Source organism: Phacochoerus africanus, chromosome 1 (genome assembly GCF_016906955.1).
Source record: "Phacochoerus africanus isolate WHEZ1 chromosome 1, ROS_Pafr_v1, whole genome shotgun sequence".
Classification (NCBI taxonomy): Eukaryota; Metazoa; Chordata; class Mammalia; order Artiodactyla; family Suidae; genus Phacochoerus; species Phacochoerus africanus.
Genome location: NC_062544.1, coordinates 228,174,342 through 228,195,418, shown reverse-complemented (window position 1 = coordinate 228,195,418; position 21,077 = coordinate 228,174,342). Strand labels below are relative to the sequence as shown.

Sequence of the window (21,077 nt, the reverse complement as noted above, 5' to 3'; positions counted from 1 at the left end):
CAATGAGACATTTTATTTACCAAAACAGGCCATCGTGTACTGACTCCTGTTTTAGGGAATAGACGATTCTAGGAGCACTAAAAAAGAAGATGAAGGAAAATAAATAAGGACATAGGGAGAAGTGCCCATTAGAGGAGTGTGTGTGTGTGTGTGTGTGTGTGTGTGTGTGTGTGTGTGAGAGAGAGAGAGAGAGAGAGAGAGATTTTCCCATGTGGACACTTTATTCATAGTTTATACATGACATATTATTTAGCACACACATATACAACATAGTAGAGGCTCTTCTATGTAGTACATTGGAAGAGCACTGAACTGGAAGTCAGGAAATCAGTCTCTAGATAAAATTTTGCCACTCACTTGCATTACATTGAGCTAGTTTTCCTCTCTGAGCTTATAGAAGATAGTGGGATTGAAGGAGCTCCAACAATCTCTCTACTCTCTTTCTCTGATGCTATGATTTTCCTAATATTTCTAGGGAAAAATATAAAGTTATAAAAATATGGATTAAAATTATATTAAGTAATTTTATAAAAACCTGGCCTGGAATTTACTAATTTAACCCACATAACCAACCAAGCCACCAGGGCCAACGAGTCTTAGGATGCTATGCAAAAGACATTGCTTAGAGGCATAGAGTGAGAGGAGCACCACAGGCACCCACCCAAAGTCTGTGAGTGAGGAGCTGGGCCCACAAATGCATGAAATGAGTACCCCCCTTTTGGGTACACATAGTATGATTGGTGAAGCTGCCTTGTGACTTCAGAAGACAATCATGTAGACATTTTAGAAGAAGAAACTGAACAGAGGAGCAGGGGACCAGGGAGTCCCTCTCACCACTGAGCAGAGTCACTGAACCAGAGATGGTCACTTCTCAAAGAGTGGCTTTTCATGATAGTTGGACATTGCATGTTGGACAATGAGGAGAATCGAAAAGGCCCTTGTAAACCACGTTCCACGGACCCCTGTAGAAAGGGCTGTTGTGTGTATGTTTGCAGGGAGATAAGCTGGCAGGTCTTTGTGTCCCATGCCTGTTTCAACCAGAGTTCTACCTCTGGCTTTTATTTGCTGGTAAGTGCTGGTGCAACCATTTATTTTAAACGGGAAAACTGAGCCTGAGAAGGGTGTTTAAGTGGATGTGGCTGTTGCAGGGAGTGAGAGAAGATTCTGCTGGGCATGAGAAGTTCATATTCATTTTCTGAGGAGGATGGATGGCCAGGAGTAGAAGACACACGAATAAGTGAGTACTCAGTCTCCGTTCCTCCCAATGACTCTCTGGGCCTCTCGGTCTTGAGGGAAACGTTCTCATAGCACTCCTCAGCAGGGGTGCCTATTGGCCTTCTCCCAGGGGTGCTGTGATCAATGAGGGTGTAGCACAGATCCTCCATGGAGCTCTGGTCAACATTCTCCTCCTGGTCAAAGGAAAGCCATCATCAATATGTGGCCTCTTGTCGTTCCTGTTACACTTCATCTCAACAAAGTCTCAGCCGTGGGCAAAATCAGTCTTCTATCACCACTTTCCCTCCATCTCTTGGCTGTTTTTCCTAAATGGTTGCTCCCACCCTAACCACTAGTCCAGGCTGTCAGAGTTCTCATGCTGCTCAGAGAATTCAGCCTACTCAGGGATGTCATCTCTGCCCCATGTGTCAGAGGGATCCCTGACCACCCCAAATAATTCCCCAAATCTCAGGACCCTGAAGGCAGCCCATTCTTATGTGAGAGAACAATCTGAGGACAACTTAGGTGCTTGGGTTATGATATTTAACTGCCCAAATATCTAGAGATATTTGCATTATTCTAAAGAGAAAACACTCAAGAGAAGGTCTCCTGAAATCTCAAGAAATAAAAAGCAAAATAGCAAAGTTCAGGAGAAAGAACATGCCTTTGGGAGCGAGACTTGTTTTGGAATCGTGCCCCTGCTATCTTGTTAGCCGTCTGGTTTGAGGGAATATTTTTTTAATCTCTCAGTTTTCTTATCTGTAAAATGGATGGGAAGATAATAGTACCAATTTTATAGGGTTGTTGTGACAGTTGCATGAGATGATGTATGTGAGGTGCTCAGCCCACTGTCAGCACAAACTAAATACTCAGTAAATAATTAGTTCCTTTCAATAAATTGTGCAACAGAGAAGGCTATTGCTTCTGCCATCAGGCCCTGCACACGTCCCTGGGCTCACAAGTATGGGCATCTAAAGTGTTTCATATTAAGGCCAGAAGAGGTCTTGGAGGTCTCCTTCTGCCATTAGAGGTGTCTGCATTTCTACTGTCATCTCAGAAAAGGCTCCAACATGTTTGCATTACCTGGAAGGGAGAAGATGATGTTTCTTCATCTGGAGAAAGAAAAGACACTTAATGAATTTCAGGTCAAGGGGAGATTTCCAGGAAAGGAGGAGTGGGGGTGGGGGGCACTGAAAGATAAGCAACCAGAGAGCCAAGGAACAGATTAGGTAGCTCTTATCAGGCTATCCTGCTCTTCAACACTTCCTGGGGAGGGACAGGGCCACCTAAATGAGAAACAGCCAGAGGTAGGCTGAGAGGCTGAGTGGAGGAAACACATTCTGTGGGTCTTTGGAAATCGCACTTCCCTCCTGTCCACACTCCTTCTCCTCTTTGTCCTTCCTTACCCCAAATTTATTGTACACTTACTCTCTTCTAGGCAGGGGAAGTCAAAGGAGAATCATAAATAGTCATTGTTCTCAAGGGACTCACAGGCTAGCACAGAAGACAAACAAGGGCCTAAGAGGGATCCACAATGCGGAGGAAGACTTCTATTTCTTCTGCAGGTGACAGGGGATGATGACGGTGTGAATGCTGGTGCTCAAGAGAAATTTTACAGAGGAAGAAACTCAAGATGAACATTCTCATCTTTGAAATTGCTGGTAGGAACAAATATAAGCAGGCCAATTTTTCAAAAGCCAGCATACTTAAAACCAGTAAGCTTTGGCCATTCAGCACAGAGGCAAACATACCAGCTTAAAAAACTAACATGAGCTTTCACATGGAAACTCATGATATCACCTCAAGGGAGGTGGGTACACCCATACAGGCCACTGTGTCACATTCCCAAGTACTGATATTTCATATTTTTACATCTCCACTAATCTAGGACTTCCATGATTATCACTGCAAAAAAAGGGTCTATAGGGACCCAAGTCACGGCATAGGAATACCCTAAGCTCAGCACCTCCCATGGACACACTGAATCTACACGTATATGTAAAGCAATTCCTTCGGAAGAACTTGGGGGCTGACTGAAGAGCTTCTGTACGATAAATGACAGAAGGACCACACAGAGATGGGTAGGAGAGTTGAACCCATGGTATTGATGAGAACCCTATCCTGGATGCAGCAAAAGGGATATCACTGAGAAGCCCATGAGCAGACTCACCTTCCTTGGGACACAGCAATAAAAAACAGTAGTTTAAACAGCACTTAGACTATAAGTGAAGGAAACTCATTTGCTAACCCTACAGCATCTTCCAAATGGGCAGGGAGCTGCTGGAATATTCACAAGGGTCCAAGGCCCTGGAGAGCATCACTTTTTACATTTTCCCTCTACCTTGATAGCACAGGTGAAAACACAGTCCAGGCATTCCAGCCACCCTGCCAAGGCTGCCCCTGCATGCCCCAGGCCCACAGAACCTCCAGCTGTTCCCAAAAAGAAACACTAGAGTACTACTAGTCCCCCCCCTCCACATGCCTACTCCAGCTCCAGCCATCCCACCAAAGCTGCTCATGACACACAGTCTAAACAGAGGACACTCTCATATAAGGCTGATGCCTTCAAGATCAGGATTGGCAGCTATTTTGACTAATTCATAGAAGCAAACACAGAGTCAAACAAAATGAGGAGACAAAGTTATGTTCCAAGTGAAAGAACAAGATAACCCCCTGATATAAATCCAAATGAAATGGAGATAAGTAATTTATCTGATAGAATTCAAAATAGTGATCAGAAAGATGCCGACCAAACTCAGAAGAATGGAAGAACTCAGTAAGAACATCAACAAACAGTTAGAAAAATGTAAGAAAGACCCAACCAGAGCTGAAGAATTCTATGAGTGGAATGAAAAATATGCTAGAGGGAATCAACAGCAGATTAGTTGACATAGAGGAAAGGATTAGTGATATGGAATAAAGAAGATTAGAAATCACCCAATCAGAACAGAAAAAGAAAGAGAGAATCTTTAAAAATGAGAATAGTTTAAGGAACCTCTGAAAAATATCAGGCATGCTAACATTTGCATTATAGGGGTCCCTGAAGGAGAAGAGTAAGAGAAAGAGACAAAAAATATATTTCAAAAAATAACAGCTTAAAACTTCCCTAATCTGCAGAAGGAAATAGGCCCTTAGGCCCAGGAAGCAAAAAGAATCCCAAACAAGATGACTTTAGAGGGAGTCATACCAAAACATATCATAATTAAAATGGCAAAAGTTAAGGGTAAAGAGAATTTTAAGGCAGCAAGAGAAAAACAGCCAGTCACATAAAAGACAGCTCCTATTAGACTATCAGTGAACTTTTCAATAGAGACTTTGCAGGCCATAGGAGAGTGGCATGATTTAAAGCACTGCAAGGAAAAATCTTACAACCAAGAATAATCTACCCAGCAAGGTTATTGCTCAGAATTGAAGGAGAGGTAAAATTTCTCAGACAAGCAAAAAGAAAGGGAGTTTATCATCACCAGGCTGAGCCTCCAAGAAATGTTCAAGGAGCATCTTTTAGCAGAAAATAGAAGATTATACCTAGAAACAGGAAAATTTATGAAAGAAAATATCTCTTTGCTAAAGGCCAGTGGATCAACAATTTAAAAAGCTGATATGAAGGTTAAAAGACAAAAGTAGTAAGATCAACTCTAACTACAATAAGACATTAAGGGATACACAGAATAAAAATGTAAAATATGATAACAAAAACATAAATATAGGCAGGAAGATAAAAATGTAGTGCTTAAAATACAAAAAAAATTTTTTTTGGCCATACCTACATCATGTGGAAGTTTCAGGGCCAGGGACTCAACCTGTGCCTCAGCAGTGACCTGAGACATGGCAGTGAAAACACCATATTCTTAACCCACTGTACCACCAGGGAACTCCCGGAAAATGTAGTGCTTTTAGAATGCATTCAAACTTAAGTGACTGTCAGTTTAAAACTAAGTGATATATATATATATACATATACCTCATGGTAACCGCCAACCAAAATCCTATAATAGACACTCAGAAAATAAATAGAAAGGAACCCCAACATTGCACTAAAGAAAATAACCAAACCACAAAGGAAGAAAAAAAGAAATGAAAAACAGAGAACTAGAAAAACAATCAAAAAACAGTCAACAAAATTAAATAAGTACATATCTACTAATGCATCCTAAATATTCCAATCACAAGACATAGAGTGGCTGAATGTATAAAAAAAAATAAGACTCACCTATATGCTGCCTACAAGGAACTCACTTCAGATCTAAAGACAGACACAGACTGAAAGTGAAGGGCTGGAACAAGATATTTTACGCAAAATGAAAGAAAAGAAACATGGACTAGTAATACTCATAGCAGAGAAAGTAGACTTTAATACAAAGACTGTAACAAAAGACACACACAAAAAGTCATTGCATAAAAATAAATGGTTAATTCAAGAAGAGTATATAACATTTGTAAATATTCATACACAACATAGGAGCACCTAAATATATTAAAGCAAATCTTATCAGACATAAAAAGGAGAAATTGATAGTAATACTATAACACTCCACTTATATCAATGGATCGATCATCCAGACAGAAAACTAATGAGGAAACATTGGCCTTAAATGACACATTAAATCAGATGAACTTAATAGAAATATATAGTACACTCTATCCCAAAACTTCATAATACATATTCAAGTGTAATGGAACAGTCTCAAGAATAGATCACATGATAGGCTAAAAACACATCTCAAAAAGAAAACTATCGCCCAATATCATTGATGAATATAGATGCAAAAATTCTCAACAAAATCTTAGCCAATCCAACAACATATCAAAAAAATTATACATCATGACCAGGTTGGGTTCATCCCAGGTTCACAAGGATGGTTCAGCATATGCAAATCAATCAACATCATACACCACATTCACAAAAAAAAAAGTCAAAAATCATATGATCATCTCAATAGACGCAGAAAAAGCATTTGACAAAGTCCAACATCCATTCATGATCAAGACCCTCGCCAAAGTGGGTATAGAGAGAACATTCCTGAATAGAATCAAAGCCATTTATGATAAACCCACAGCAAACATAATAATCAATGGGGAAAAACTCAAAGCCTTCTCACTCCAATCTGGAACAAGACAGGGATGCCCACTCTCACCACTGCTCTTCAACATAGTTTTGGAAGTCCTAGCCACAGCAATCAGACAAACCAAAGAAATAAAAGGCATCCATATAGGAAGAGAAGAGATCAAACTGTCACTGTATGCAGATGACATGATACTATACATAGAAAACCCTAAGGACTCAACCCCAAAACTCCTTGAACTGATTCATAAATTCAGCAAAGTAGCAGGATATAAGATTAACATTCAGAAGTCAGTTGCATTTCTGTATACCAGCAATGAACTATTAGAAAAGGAATACAAAGATATAATACCTTTTAAAATTGCACCTCACAAAATCAAATACCCCGGAATACACCTGACCAAGGAGGTAAAGGACCTATATGCCGAGAACTATAAAACTTTAATCAAAGGAATCAAAGAAGATGTAAAGAAATGGAAAGATATTCCATGTTCCTGGATTGGGAAAATCAATATTGTAAAAATGGCCATGCTACCCAAAGCAATCTACAGATTCCATGCAATCCCTATCAAATTACCCATGACATTTTTCACAGAACTAGAACAAACAATCCAAACATTTATATGGAACCACAAAAGACCCAGAATCGCCAAAGCAATCCTGAGAAACAAAAACCAAGCAGGAGGCATCACTCTCCCAGACTTCAAGAAATACTACAAAGCCACAGTCATCAAAACAGTGTGGTACTGGTATCAAAACAGACAGACAGACCAATGGAACAGAATAGAGAATCCGGAAATAAACCCTGACACCTATGGTCAATTAATCTTTGACAAGAGAGGCAAGAACATCAAATGGGAAAAAGAAAGTCTATTCAGCAAGCATTGCTGGGAAACCTGGACAGCTGCATGCAAAGCAAGGAAACTAGAACACACCCTCACACCATGCACCAAAATAAACTCCAAATGGCTGAAAGACTTAAATATATGACAGGACACCATCAAACTCCTAGAAGAAAACATAGGCAAAACTCTCTCTGACATCAACCTCATGAATATTTTCTCAGGTCAGTCTCCCAAAGCAATAGAAATTAGAGCAAAAATAAACCCATGGGACCTAATCACACTGAAAAGCTTTCACACAGCAAAGGAAACCCAAAAGAAACCAAAAAGACAACTTACGGAATGGGAGAAAATAGTTTCAAATGATGCAACGGACAAGGGCTTAATCTCTAGAATGTATAAACAACTGATACAACCCAACAGCAAAAAAGCCAATCAATCAATGGAAAAATGGGCAAAAGACCTGAATAGACATTTCTCCAAGGAAGATATACAGAGGGCCAACAAACACATGAAAAAATGCTCAACATCGCTGGTTATAAGAGAAATGCAAATCAAAACTACCATGAGATACCACCTCATACCAGTCAGAATGGCCATCATTAATAAATCCACAAATAACAAGTGCTGGAGGGGCTGTGGAGAAAAGGGAACCCTCCTGCACTGTTGGTGGGAATGTAAACTGGTACAGCCACTGTGGAGAACAGTTTGGAGATACCTTAGAAATCTATACATAGAACTTCCATATGACCCCGCAATCCCACTCTTGGGCATCTATCCGGACAAAACTCTACTTAAAAGAGACACGTGCACCCGCATGTTAATTGCAGCACTATTCACAATAGCCAAGACATGGAAACAACCCAAATGTCCATCGACAGATGATTGGATTCGGAAGAGGTGGTATATATACACAAAGGAATACTACTCAGCCATAAAAAAGAATGACATAATGCCATTTGCAGCAACATGGATGGAACTAGAGAACCTCATACTGAGTGAAATGAGCCAGAAAGACAAAGGCAAATACCATATGATATCACTTATAACTGGAATCTAATATCCAGCACAAATGAACATCTCCTCGGAAAAGAAAATCATGGACTTGGAGAAAAGACTTGTGGCTGCCTGATGGGAGGGGGAGGGAGTGGGAGGGATTGGGAGCTTGGGCTTATCAGACACAACTTAGAATAGATTTACAAGGAGATCCATTGAGAACTTTGTCTAGATACTCATGTTGCAACAGAACAAAGGGTGGGGAAAAAAATGTAATTGTAATGTATACATGTAAGGATGACTTGATCCCCTTGCTTTACAGTGAGAAAAAAAAATTAATTTGATAAAGTTGAAATCATACCAAACATCTTTTCTGATCACAATGGTATACAACTAGAAATCAATTACAAGAAGGAAGCTGGAAAAAAAAAACACAAACATGTAGAGAAAAAACAACATGCTACTAAACAACAAATGGGTTGATGAAGAAACCAGAAAGAAATCAGAAAATGCCATGAAACAAAAGAAGATGGAAACACAACTTTTCAAAATCTATAGGAGGCAGCAAAGGCAATTCTAAGATGGAAGTTCAAAGCAATACATACATATCTCAAGAAAAAAGAAAAATCTCAAATAAACAATCTAACCTTAAGCTTAAAAACTGAGAAAAAGAACAAAGCCCAAAGCTAGTAAAAGGAAGGATATCCTAAAAATTCAGAGTGCTGTGTAGCACTGGGAACTATGTCTAGCCACTTATGATGGAGCATGATAATGTGAGAAAAAAGAATGTATACATGTATGTGTTACTGGGTCACCATGCTGTACAGTAGAAAAAAAATTGTATTGGGGAAATAACAATTAAAAAATAATACTAAAATAAATCCAGGGTGGACATAAATGAAGTAGAGACCAAAAAAAAGAAAAAAAAAGAAAGAAAAATAAAAAGATCAATAAAATTGAGAACTGGTTCTTTGAAAAGATAAGCAAAATTGATAAATTTAAAAGTCAGACCCAAAAAGAAGGCCAAAATAAATAAAATCGGAAATGAAAAAGTTACAAATAATACCACAGAAACACAAACAACCATAAAGGACAACTACAAATAAACCAACAAACTGGACAATCTGGAAGAGATGGATAAGTTCCTAGAAATATCCAGTCTTTCAAGACTGATTCAGAAAGAAATGGAAAATATGAATAGACCAATTACTAACAATGAAATTGAATCAGCAATAGAAAAAAATTCCAGGATTTCCCATCGGGGCACAGCGGAAATGAATCCAACTAGGAACCACGACGTTGCGGGTTTGATCCCTGGCCTTGTTTGGTGGGTAGAGGATCCGACATTGCTGTGAGCTGTGGTGTAGGTCTCAGATGTGGCTTAGATCTGGTATTGCTGTGGCTGTGGTGTAGGCTGGCAGCTATAGCTCCGATTAGACCCCTAGCCTGGGAACTTCCACATGCCAAAGGTGTGGCCCTAAAAAGACAAAAAAAAACAAAAAACAAAAAAATCCAAAAAACAATAGTTCAGAACCAGATGGCTTCACAGGTAAATTCTACCAAACATTTAAAGAAGAGTTAATACCCATTCTTCTCAAACTATTCCAAAACTTATTTTACAAAGCTTGCATTACCTTGATATCAAAGCCAGCAACCTAGAAAAGAAAATTACAGGCCAATATCCCTAATGAACATAGATGCAAAAATCCTAAACAAAATATTAAGTTTAAAAAACTAGAAAAAAAAGAGTTCCCGTCGTGGCTTAGTGGGTTAAGGACCTGACTAATATCCATGAGGATGCGGGTTTGATCCCTGGCCTCACTCGGTGGGTTAAAGATCTGGTGTTCCTATGAGCTACAGTGTAGGTTGCAGATGTGACTTGGATATGGTGTTGCTGTGGCTGTGGCATAGGCTGGCAGCTACAGCTCGGATTAGACCCCTAGCCTGGGAAATTCTATATGCCATGGGTATGACCCTAAAAAGAAAAATAAATAAAATTTTAAAAAACATAGAAAAAAGAACAAACAAAGCTCAAAGTTAGCAAGAGGAAGGAAATCATAAAAATTAGAGTGGACATAAATGAACTTGAACCAAATTCAACAATACTTTGAAAGGATCATACACCAAGGTCAAATGGAATTTATTCCAGGGGTGTAAGGATACTCATAAATCAAACAATATGACACACCACATTAAAGAAAATGAAAGATAAAAAATCATATGTTCACTTATGATTAGGGCAGACAAATAGATGCAGACAAAACTTTTAACAAAACTTAACATTCATTCGTGATAAAAAAATCTCAACAAAGTGGATATAGAGGGAACCAATCTCAACATTATTGAAAGGCTGTATATGTCAAGCCCACACTTAACATCATACTCAATGACAAGAAGCTGAAATATTTTCCTTTAAGATTAGAAACAAGACAAATATGACCAATCCTGTCACTTTTCTTCAATATAAAATGAGAAGCATAGCTCCAGCAACCAGACAAGAAAAAGATAAAGGGCATGCAAATAAGAAGAGAAAGAAAAACTATCATGGTTTTGGATGACATAATACGACACATAGAAAACCCCAAAAACTCCACCAAAAAACTTTTAGAAATAAATGAATTCAATAGAGTTGAAGAATACAAAATTAATATACAGAAATCCACTTTATTTTTTTAATTTTTTTTTTCTTTTTAGGACTGCAACTGAGGCGATATGGAGGGTCCCAGGCTAGGGGTCTAATGGAAGCTACAGCTGCTGGCCTATGCCACAGCCACAGCAATGCCAGATCCTGGCCGCAGTTGAAATCTACACAACAGTTTACAGCAACGCCAGATCCTTAACCCACTGAGTGAGGCCAGGGATTGAACCCGAAATCTCATGGTTTCTAGTGGGATTCATTTCTGCTGAACCAGGATGGAAAATCCAGAAATCTATTGTATTTTTATACATTAATTGCAGACTATCAGAAAGAGAAATTAAGAAAACAATCCTATTTGCAACTATATCAAGAAGAATAAAAGAAATAAATCTAACCCAGAAGGTAAAAGACTTGTACTCTAAAAACTATAAGACATAGATGAAAGAAATTGGAGATGACACACACATAAATGGAAAGATATACTGTGTCCATGGATTGGAAAAACTAACATTGTTTTTTGACAGAATTGGAATAAATGGTCCTAAAGTTTGTATGGAATCACAAAAGATTTGGAATAGCCAAGCAGTCTTGAGAAAGAAAAAGCTGGAAATACCATGCTCTGTGGTTTCAAACTATACTCTCCTACTGTAGTATAATCACTGTAGTAGTTCTATGGTACTACTACTATACTATCCTACTATACTGGCTATTATTAAAAGGATAAATAACAGCTTTGGTCAAGAATGTGGAGAAATGAGAATCCTCTTGCACAGTTGGTGGGATTGTAAATTGATGCGGCCACTATGGAAAACAGTATGGCATTGCCTCAAAAAATTAAATATACAATTATCATACAATCCAGCAATTCCACTTCTGGGTATTTATCTGAAGAAAACAAAAAACAATTTGAAAAGGTATATGTATGCACCTTCACTGCAGTATTATTTATAGTAGCCAAGATAGGGAAGCAACCTAAATGTCCCTTAATAGATGAATGGATAAAGAAGACGTAGTATATACACATACAATGAAATACTGGTCAAAAAACAATGAAATAGTGCCATTTGCAGCAACAAGGATGGATCTAGAGGGCATTATGCTGAGTGCCATAAGTCAGAGAGAGAAAGAAAAATACCGTATGATCTTAACTTATATCTGGAAAAAAGAAACCCTGAAACAAATGAGTAAACAACAAAGTAGACTCAAAGATATACAGAACAAACTAGTGGTTAACAGAGGGGAGGGGGTGGGGGCATGAGTTAATAGGTGAAGAAGATTAAGAGGTATAAACCTCCAATGATAAAATAAATTGTGGACATAATGTACAGTGCAGGGAATATTGTGAATAGTAATATTCTATAACTGTAGTAACTTTGTGTGGAGACAAAGGGTAACTAGGTTTATCATGGTGATCATTTTGATTATAAAAATATCAAATCATTATGTTGTATACCTGAAACCAATATAATATTGTAAGCCAAAAACTTCAATAAAATTAAAAAAAAAGAGTCTGTGAGTTCAGCATTAGAGGCCTTATTTCTACCATGTTTTGCTCTGCTGGAGATTGGGGTTTCCTAGCACCCACAATTCCCCTGGGTGAAATGTCTAGGGCAGAGAGGAGAGCTGTATTGTTTATTTACACAACTACAGGACTAGTTTTTAAGATTCAGAGTGACTGAACCAGGCTCTCCTCTTTAATCCAGGAAGGCAAAGGCAAAACTCATTTGCTTTTCTGCCTATTCTCAGACCTATACTTTCTTGGTCTTCAGTTACCCCCCCCCCCCCATTTGACACTATTCACCACTGTCTCCTTCAGATGCTTCTCTTTCCTTAAGGTCAGCCCTGTTCCCTTACCAGAAACCATTGCATCGGACTCTTAAGTGGTCTTCCAGTATCCACTCTTGCCACTCCTTACTACCATCTGTTCTTCGCACAGCAAACGGAATGATGTCTTCAATGCCAATGTGATCATACTTGGCCCTTGTTTAAAGCCCTTCAGTGCCTCCTACAGCTCTCGAGACAAAAACCCTAACCCTGAACTTGACCCTACGGCTCTGTGTGCTCTCTGTGCCCACGCTGGCCTTCTTGCAGTTCCTTACAAGTGTCTTGCACCTGCACATTTTGCTTTTATTGTTGCCACTTAACTCCTTCAGAATCCAGACCTCAGGGACTAAGGGAAGGCTTTGGAAATCAATTAAGCCAATTCTTCCCTCAATGAGCTCCCGGTCTAGTGGAGAAAAAGAGACATGCAATTGGACGAATTGCTGCAGAATGTGTAAGTATTATACTAGGAATATGCCCAAGGAGCTTTGGGAGCACAAAGAAAGGGCAGCTTGGAAATAGAAGTTTATCAAAAGTAAATAATAATGTGAAAGCAATGACTTACTTTGCTTTGGGGAATCTTGTCTTGCTTTAAAAATGTGCATTTTTTTCCTGTAAAAGAAAAGGAATTTGTGTAAATATCCAGAAACTCTTAAAGGATGTCACACTCAACTATAAAAACTTATGCTTAACTCATTTGTAAAAGTTATAGGTCTTTTATAATAACTCCTGCAGCACTGAGAAATAAGAGGATAGAAAAAGAAAAAAATGAAAGATAAGACCAAGTAGAAGTCTCCTTCTTTGTGTTTCTCTTTCCCTGTTATCCCTTCCTCTTTTCTGAAGCAGATAATGGAACTGATTAATAGATGAAGAATGATGGTGATGTTTTTTGGAGTTTTTCTTCTCACAAGACAGCAATTTCTTTTGTATCATGTGAGTTAAGCAGGCATTGTTATATCCAGTTGTAGTCTATGATAGCCAAACAAACAACAATCAAGCAACCAACCAAACTCCTCCCACATAAGCACAAAGGTAACTGCATTGTATCCATGACCCCTGGCAAAACACAATATAACTATGATAGAAGCCAGTTATCATTTCAAGGGACAATGACAACATCTGCTCTAAGGAGAATGACCATATGTCCTGGTTTGCACAGACAGTCTAGTTAATGTTGTTATCAATCACTTGGTGACCCTTAATTAGTTTTAGCCTCCTTTTCACTCACCAAAGTTTCCTGATTTGGACAATGAATTATACGATCACTCTGTCTATATGTTCTCTGTGCAATGAACAGAATGCATGCTTCTGTCCCAGGGAGATTCTGGGATTTGCAGGGTGATTAAGGGTTCTTTCTCTACATAGGTATCCTGTTTCATCCTTGCTTCTGAGGCTTTCACGTGTGTAACCACTCATTAGACTATTGTTCCTGTTTCGCAACAAACTTGAAGTGTCACTTCCCTGACTGATTCTCAGAGAATGGTTCCTGGGTTAGCGACAGGCTTCTACTGTAGCCACAGACAGCAGGGAGGTCACAGGTAACTTATAGCAAATACCATATTGAAACCACACTCATGGGGAAATAACTTCTGAAAACAGTTCTCCACTCACCACGGAAGGCAGAAACACCCTTCAGCGATGTGGCAGTCCCAGCATCTAAAATACCCAAGAGATGACACAAATTGCAAGTTTAGTTTCTGCAGCTTTATTAGGGTGACTCCCTTTCCTTTGCCATTTCTGTGAAAAACCTCTTTTTTCTGCCCCAAGAGATTATTCATTCTATGTGACTGGGGCGCATCTGTCATACTAAAATGCCTTTGTCTTCTCAAGACATTAACTGGCCCTTTGGAAATATGACATTACCCACTCCTAATCAAAGAGGGAACTTTCTGCTGTGTTCCCAAAAAAGGGAAAAGGCTTGTTCATCCCCAGTTCCATGATTCATGCGGCCTTTTGTGAGGAAGGACACACAAGAGTTATTTCCATGAAATTGAAGTTCAAGTGTATGAACATTTTAGAAATTTCTTCCTGGCATAAATTAGGCGATATTTATATAGGATTCTGTTGCACTCTGAATTTCTCCTATTTACATGATTATGATTGTCCGCTTTGTCTATGTCCTGCACTAGAACCTGAGTTTCACAAGATCAGGGACCCATATTTGTTTGTTCGTTGTGATATAGATCACTAGCATATGTCTGGCATGAAATAAACACATTTTCAATAAGTATTTGAGTAATGGATAAGCAGCCAAGAACAGAGCAACTCTAACTGGCTTCAGTCATCAAATCTGCCTTCTTGACCCCAAGGTATAGCTATACAAACAAGATTTGTTATCTCCTTAATGGTAGAAAGCCTTAAGTTCTTAAGTCAGACATCTAGGCTGAAGTCTAAGTATCATTCTGGGCATCTTTTGAATTGAAGCGTCGTTTACTACCTACACAGTTGAATGTACTGCGTGTACCAGTAACACTACGTAAAAATGTTTGGAAAACACCATCTAAAAATATTTCTCCCAGTGAGCTTTTCCAGGGAAAAGTACCCTTTGAAAGGACTCTGGAGGAGAGGCTGCTGCATGTGAGCTTGGCCATGGACACCAGTGCAGCTGAGTCTTCTGACAGCTTCTGGGGTCTATGTACCATTAGAGCCTTTGGGGCTGAGGCACGGCTGTAATTCTTCTTCCTCCTCAGGCTACATTCAGGGTTTTTTAACCTATTTGCTTTTATCTCCTATTTCTGTGGCTTAAGAAACACTATAAGGAAAGCATTGAATCACACCCATGCCAAGAAATCGGGTTCTCTGAGATATGGGAGATGAAAGGAGATGATTAACTTTGAGTTTCACTGGATCAATGTCTCTGAACTCCTTGAGACAGTTTCTTCATGTATAAAATGAGGATATGTATACTGCTTCTTCAAGGAGATGTTAGGGTCAAATAAAGTTAAATAGGGCAAAAGCTATTTTTCAACTTATTTCCCCCACTCAACTTCTCTGCAACATACTCTTTTTAAATTTTTTGCAAATTATAGTTGATTTACAAAGTTCTGTCAATTTCTTCTGTACTTTGACCAGTTATACATATATATTCTTTTTTTTCACATTATCCTCCATCATGTTCCATCACAAGTGATCAGATATAGTTCCTTGGGCTATACAGTAGAATCTCATTGCTTATCCATTTGCAACATACGCTTGCATTTCAGCTTGGATGCTTTGGTCTGAGGTGCTTTGGTCTGAGGTAGGTTTAGACAATCTCCATGAAGGAGGCCAGACGCATCTCTATGACAGCAGACTATGTGCCAGCAATTCCAGGTTCCTGTCTCTTACCCAAAGCTTCCCTGGCCCTGCGGTCTGCCCAGTCTCTCTCCATTCTTGTAATGCCCATGGCCCTTCTGTTCTATTTTACCATTTGGACTGGTGAACGTATGTCCAGTGATAACCCCCCTGCCCCCAAATATATAATCCTTAATTTACACTAAAGCAAAGCACCTGTTGGGGGGATGTCTGAGTCCCAGCTCCTAACACAGGCTTTGGCAGTGTGGCTGCTTTTTATTTGAAACATTTTCAAAAACTTCTCCTGAAACTCTGGGGAAAGTATAGATAACTCTTTGAGCCACAGAACTACTGATTTTGCCTCCCTTTGGGATTCCTGGATTCGGGGACCCTGGCTCCATATTTTAGTGATTCTCTGGCACTCAAAAGACCTGAGAAAGGATTGATGATGAAGAAAGGATTGATGAAGAAGACCTTGTTTAATAGCATCAAGGTAATCACAAGTGTTTATTTATGAACCTTTTGATTGTCGTAGCCCTGTGGGGGATGTGGTTACTTTAGAAACTCGGATCTTAAAGTGAATATGCCAGGATGAAGCTTGAGCAGAAAGGTAACCAAGATAGACAAACAAAGGGACAACAGGAAATAAGGGTCTTATTTGCCGTTGCCAGAGGTAACCCAAGGTTCCTAGCAAAGTGGCACATTTCCTGTCCAAAGTTTCAAAGTGTTCTTGTCTTTTCTCTTGTCCTCACATTTACTGGCATTATAACTGCTGCTGGGTCTAAGGACAGTTCTTTGTTGAGGGGTAGGTGAAGTCCAGGACCTGATGGACTTCATTCCTCACAGGCAATGTCTGGGAGAAGTTTGGTTTGATTTGCTCTTACCTGGATGCTCCCTGTCTGGGGCTCTGGTTTCTCAGATTCCAGGGTATCTCTTGAGTGTTCTGCTGCCACCTAAAATTCAACATATCAGGAGTGAGTACAGTCTTTCCTCTCTAGGCCTCCTACCACTCCTGATAATTTTTCCAACTTTCCTCATTTCTTTTTTTCTTTTTATGGCCGCACCTGTGGCGTATGGAAGTTCTTGGGCCAGGGGCTAAATTGGAGCTGCAGCTGAGGCCTACATCACAGCCACAGCAACAGCTGGTCTAAGCCACATCTGTGGCCTACACCATAGCTTGCGGCCGTGCCAGATCCTTAACCAACTGAGGCCAAGGATTGAACCCTCATCCTCACAGAGACAACCACAGGTCCTGACTCCCTGGGCCGCAATGGGAACTCCACTTTCCTCATTTCTGCTATTTGTGTGTAAGCCCAGCATCGCCTCACTTCCCCTTGTTTCCCTCCCATCTGTTACTCTCCCTTCTAAAGCACACACTTCAACTTGTCCTTGCTTTGAGTCCTCTCCATTGCCACAGCAACAGACCCCAAATGTTCTCCGACAACTGCCACACCAAACCAGGCCCCAACCATGTGTTCCCAGATGTCCAGAGATCCTCATGGTGACCTGAGAATATCAGTGTAGAGAGAGGCCTAGGTGTTCGGCACAGTTTCAGGGACTGTACACAGGAACCGGGAAGGGTACTGGCCTTGTCTCATGTAAACTGATGTTTTCACAGAAAGCACCAAGGCAGAGAACATGAGGTAAAAGAGAAAGAAAGAATTTAAGAAAGAAAATAAATCAGTTTATGGTTTGGGTAGAGTTTATATATAACTATCTTTTTATTTGTGGGGAGTTGAGAATATAGAGAAAAAGAAACTAAAAATTAAACACAATTTACATACACACACATACTATAAATACTACTTACTGTTTATATAGATCATATATATAACTTACTATACATACTACTTACTAAAGGTAAATAACATATTTGTTTTCTATGTTATATTTCATACAATCCCAGAATAAATCCATGAGGCAGATACCATGATTCTATGTCTTACCTGGGAAAAAACTGAGATTAAAAAAAGGTTAGGCAAATTGTCTGAGGACATGTAAGTGACACTAAGTGGGAGTCACTGAGTTTGCTTCTGGCAGATTCATCCTCTAAGACTCTGAGCTCCTCTCACAAAGGAGTAGATGCCACTCAGCCCCAAGGGATGACTTTTCCTGGTTTTTGTAACAAATTCGTTCTGCAGAGACCTGGTGGGATGTGCTGAATGGATGATAACCAGGTAGTAGAGGCGAAGTTGGGAATCAGATCCAAGTAAATGGAAGACTTGAATATAGTAAGGGAGACATTTTAAATTACACAGAAATGAAGATGCTGGGTCAACTGATTAACTATGTGAAAACATACATATTTATATCTGACAGCACATAATGAATGTATGATGCTAAACATAAAGTAACAAAGCCATAAAAAATTATACCACGGATTTGTCTTATCATGGCATTGGGAAAGAATTTTAGGTATAAATTGGTAGAAACCAAAAAGCTTTCTAGATTTAATCCAATTATGTCTAAATATATAAGAAAAACATAAAAAATAAAAAATTCTTTATGGCACAAAGAAAGACAGGCAGACTGGAAATATTTTATAAAATTTATGAGAAAGGGCTAATCTTTTTCAAAGTAAAAATAGCTTTTACTAACAGTAAAAAAAAGCAGACCAAAATTCAAAACAAAAGTGGACAGAAGATATTAGCTTTCCGCAGATGAAGGAATACAGACCTCTGATAAATATAGACAGTAAGATATAGTGCTTTCAATTTTATCGGTAGTTTTAACTGTGGTTTCCCAGTTTATTTTTTGTTTATACTTTATTTATTCTCCAATTTCTTTCATTACTAACATGTATTAATGTCACCATCCTTCATTGCCTCACCAGTTCTAAAAAACAAAATTACAAATGTGACATCAACCATAACTTTCTCAGTCACATCATGTCCGTTTATTGTGGTTTTTTTTGTTTTTTGTTTTTGTCTTTTTAGGGCCGCCTCCGTGGCATACGGAGGTTCCCAGGTTAGGGGTCGAATCGGAGCTACAGCTGCCGGCCTATGCCACAGCCATGGCAAATTGGGGTCCGAGCCGCATCTTCAGCCTATATCACAGCTCATGGCAACGCCGTATCCTTAACCCACTGAGCTAGGCCAGGGATCAAACCTGTGTCCTCAGGAATACTAGTCAGATTCGTTTCTGCTGAGCCACAAGGGGAACTTTCTGTTTTACTTCTCTTTTTAAGGTATTTATTTAGGTGTATGAGTGCCTTGTGTATGTCAGAAACAATGCTAAGAAACAGAAATTCACAGAGGAGTAAAAAAAAGTCTCTGCATTTGAAGCCCTCCCACCTAGGAATAATAATAGGAATTTATGATCTGATAGAAGAACACTAAAGTTGCAGATAGACAAAGGACCATGAGTTTCCAGGGAGGAGTCTCAGACCCCTCTGACCCTCTGCAAGAGTCAGGAGACTTTCCACAGGCTCACCCAGCCTCATTTTGGCAGGTGGCATTTTGGATCCTATGTCCTAGCTCCCAGTGACATGACCTGAACGCTGGGACACCAAACATTATCCTGTAAAGACCACCCCTCATCTCCTCAGCTAACTCATTCTCCCTAGAACACCTCATTTTGCACCCGAGAGATTCCTTTATTTTGGGAGGTACTAATTTTTACAATGGCTGCTTTGATGTTAATAAAGATGATGGTCCAAAAAATAATATATTCTAAATGTTATTTATTTTATTTATAATTTTTTTATGGCTGCGCCCATGGCAAGAGGAAGTTCCCAGGCCAGCAATCAAACCTGCGCCACAGCAGCAGCAATGCCACATCCTTAACCTGCTGTGTGCCACAAGACAACTCCCAATATTTTCTAAATATTGATTTCTACTCTGTGCCAGGTACTGTGCCAGGTTCTATGCCAGCATCACACACACTTGAACCCTCCTACATAGGTATTTGTGTTATTGCTGTTTCAAATGAGGAAACTGAGCTCCAGAAAAAGGGAGGTCAAGTTCTCTACCGATTTCAGCGACCTCTGCTTACCTGTGCAGGGAGTTGCACCAGCTAAGGTCTTATGCTTATAAGGAAACTTGCCGTTTATTTTGAACTTTAATATCGACCAAAAAGGTGATGGTGTCTTTGAGCTCTTTGTGGGGCATTAAGAGCTCAGGGGAGCATCCTTTCCCTGCCCCCCGAACGTTGGTCCATTTGGGGGCAGTCGTCTATTGTGGCTCCCTTGATGAAGTCCTGCTTTTCTGCTGTCCTCTACCAACTGCTCACTATGATTCTGGGGAGAAGGCCAAACCTGTTAGGAAATGAAGGTGAAATCCGGCACAGAGTAGGCACTTCATTCTTGTCAGTTCCTTACCCAGTTGCCCTCCTGCCAAGAGCCGACCTCCTTTTCTCTTTCTGGCTGCAGTGCCTGGACCAGGCTCTTCCGCTCCCCATTAGGGAGTCTGCACTCACCTGTTGTCCCTCAGCAGGAAGTTCCCCATGCTGTCAGTCCTCCTGTGCCTTCCCAGCAGCCTGCTCTGTGCTCGGACAGGGGCTGCTCCTGACTCAGAGACGGAGCTGTGATGCTCTGGCACCAGAGCAGGGAGAGCCGAGAGGAGAGGAGCACCCCTCTTCAGGGAGGGAGGAGCTCAGCGGGAGGAGGGTCAGAAGCGCACACATGCACCACTTCCTAAAATGTCAGAGGCTGAACACATGTGGTTACTGCCTTTAACCAGAAGCCGCCAGTCAATGAGAGCTTTGAATAAATGGGGAAGCCCAGTCTGCAAATATAGACAGATTATGGGAGTTTGTCATTTCAGATACCTGAACTTATTAAACCATTTTATAGTCCTGGAAACATCAGAGGGGACAACTTTGTTTTAAAACCAAAAAAATTTAAAAGTCAAGTCAGAGACCAATAGAAGATATTAACAAGACATAAGATCTGATAAAAAGACATTGATCCAGACTACGCAAAGAACTCTCAATACTCACCAAGAATAAAACAAACATTCAATAACAAAATGCACAAAATACCTGAGCAATTTTTTCATCAAAGAAAACATACAGATGGCAAATTCATGAAATATGTTCAACACCATAGTCATTAGGGGAACAGGAATCAAAAGCACAATGCAATATTTTTCACACCCATTGGAATGGCTAACATCGGAAACAAAAACTGCTAATACTGGGTGCTGATGAGGGAAGCTGAGCATTTGGAATCTCTCATACTGCTGATGGGAAAGCAAAAGGGCTCAGCCTCTTCGAAAGACAGTATGGCAAT

At 39.8% G+C, this 21,077-nt stretch overlaps 1 protein-coding gene across 3 annotated transcripts; it reads right to left on the bottom strand.

The window, feature by feature from the left end:
- Positions 1-20,478, bottom strand: GCSAM (germinal center associated signaling and motility). 3 transcript variants are annotated; one of them, XM_047792663.1, is made up of 6 exons: positions 20,166-20,478; positions 16,732-16,800; positions 14,186-14,230; positions 13,140-13,186; positions 2,299-2,327; positions 1-1,409 (listed from the first exon to the last, which is right to left on the bottom strand). In XM_047792663.1, the coding sequence occupies exons 1-6, from the start codon at positions 20,243-20,245 to the stop codon at positions 1,089-1,091; spliced, it is 591 nt and encodes a 196-aa protein (XP_047648619.1). In that variant the 5' UTR covers positions 20,246-20,478; the 3' UTR covers positions 1-1,088. The 3 variants fall into 3 exon arrangements, with proteins under 3 accessions (XP_047648619.1, XP_047648628.1, XP_047648609.1); XM_047792672.1 differs by having other exon boundaries at positions 20,264-20,478; XM_047792653.1 differs by lacking the exon at positions 20,166-20,478 and adding an exon at positions 17,225-17,632.
- Between the last annotated feature and the right edge of the window lie 599 nt (positions 20,479-21,077).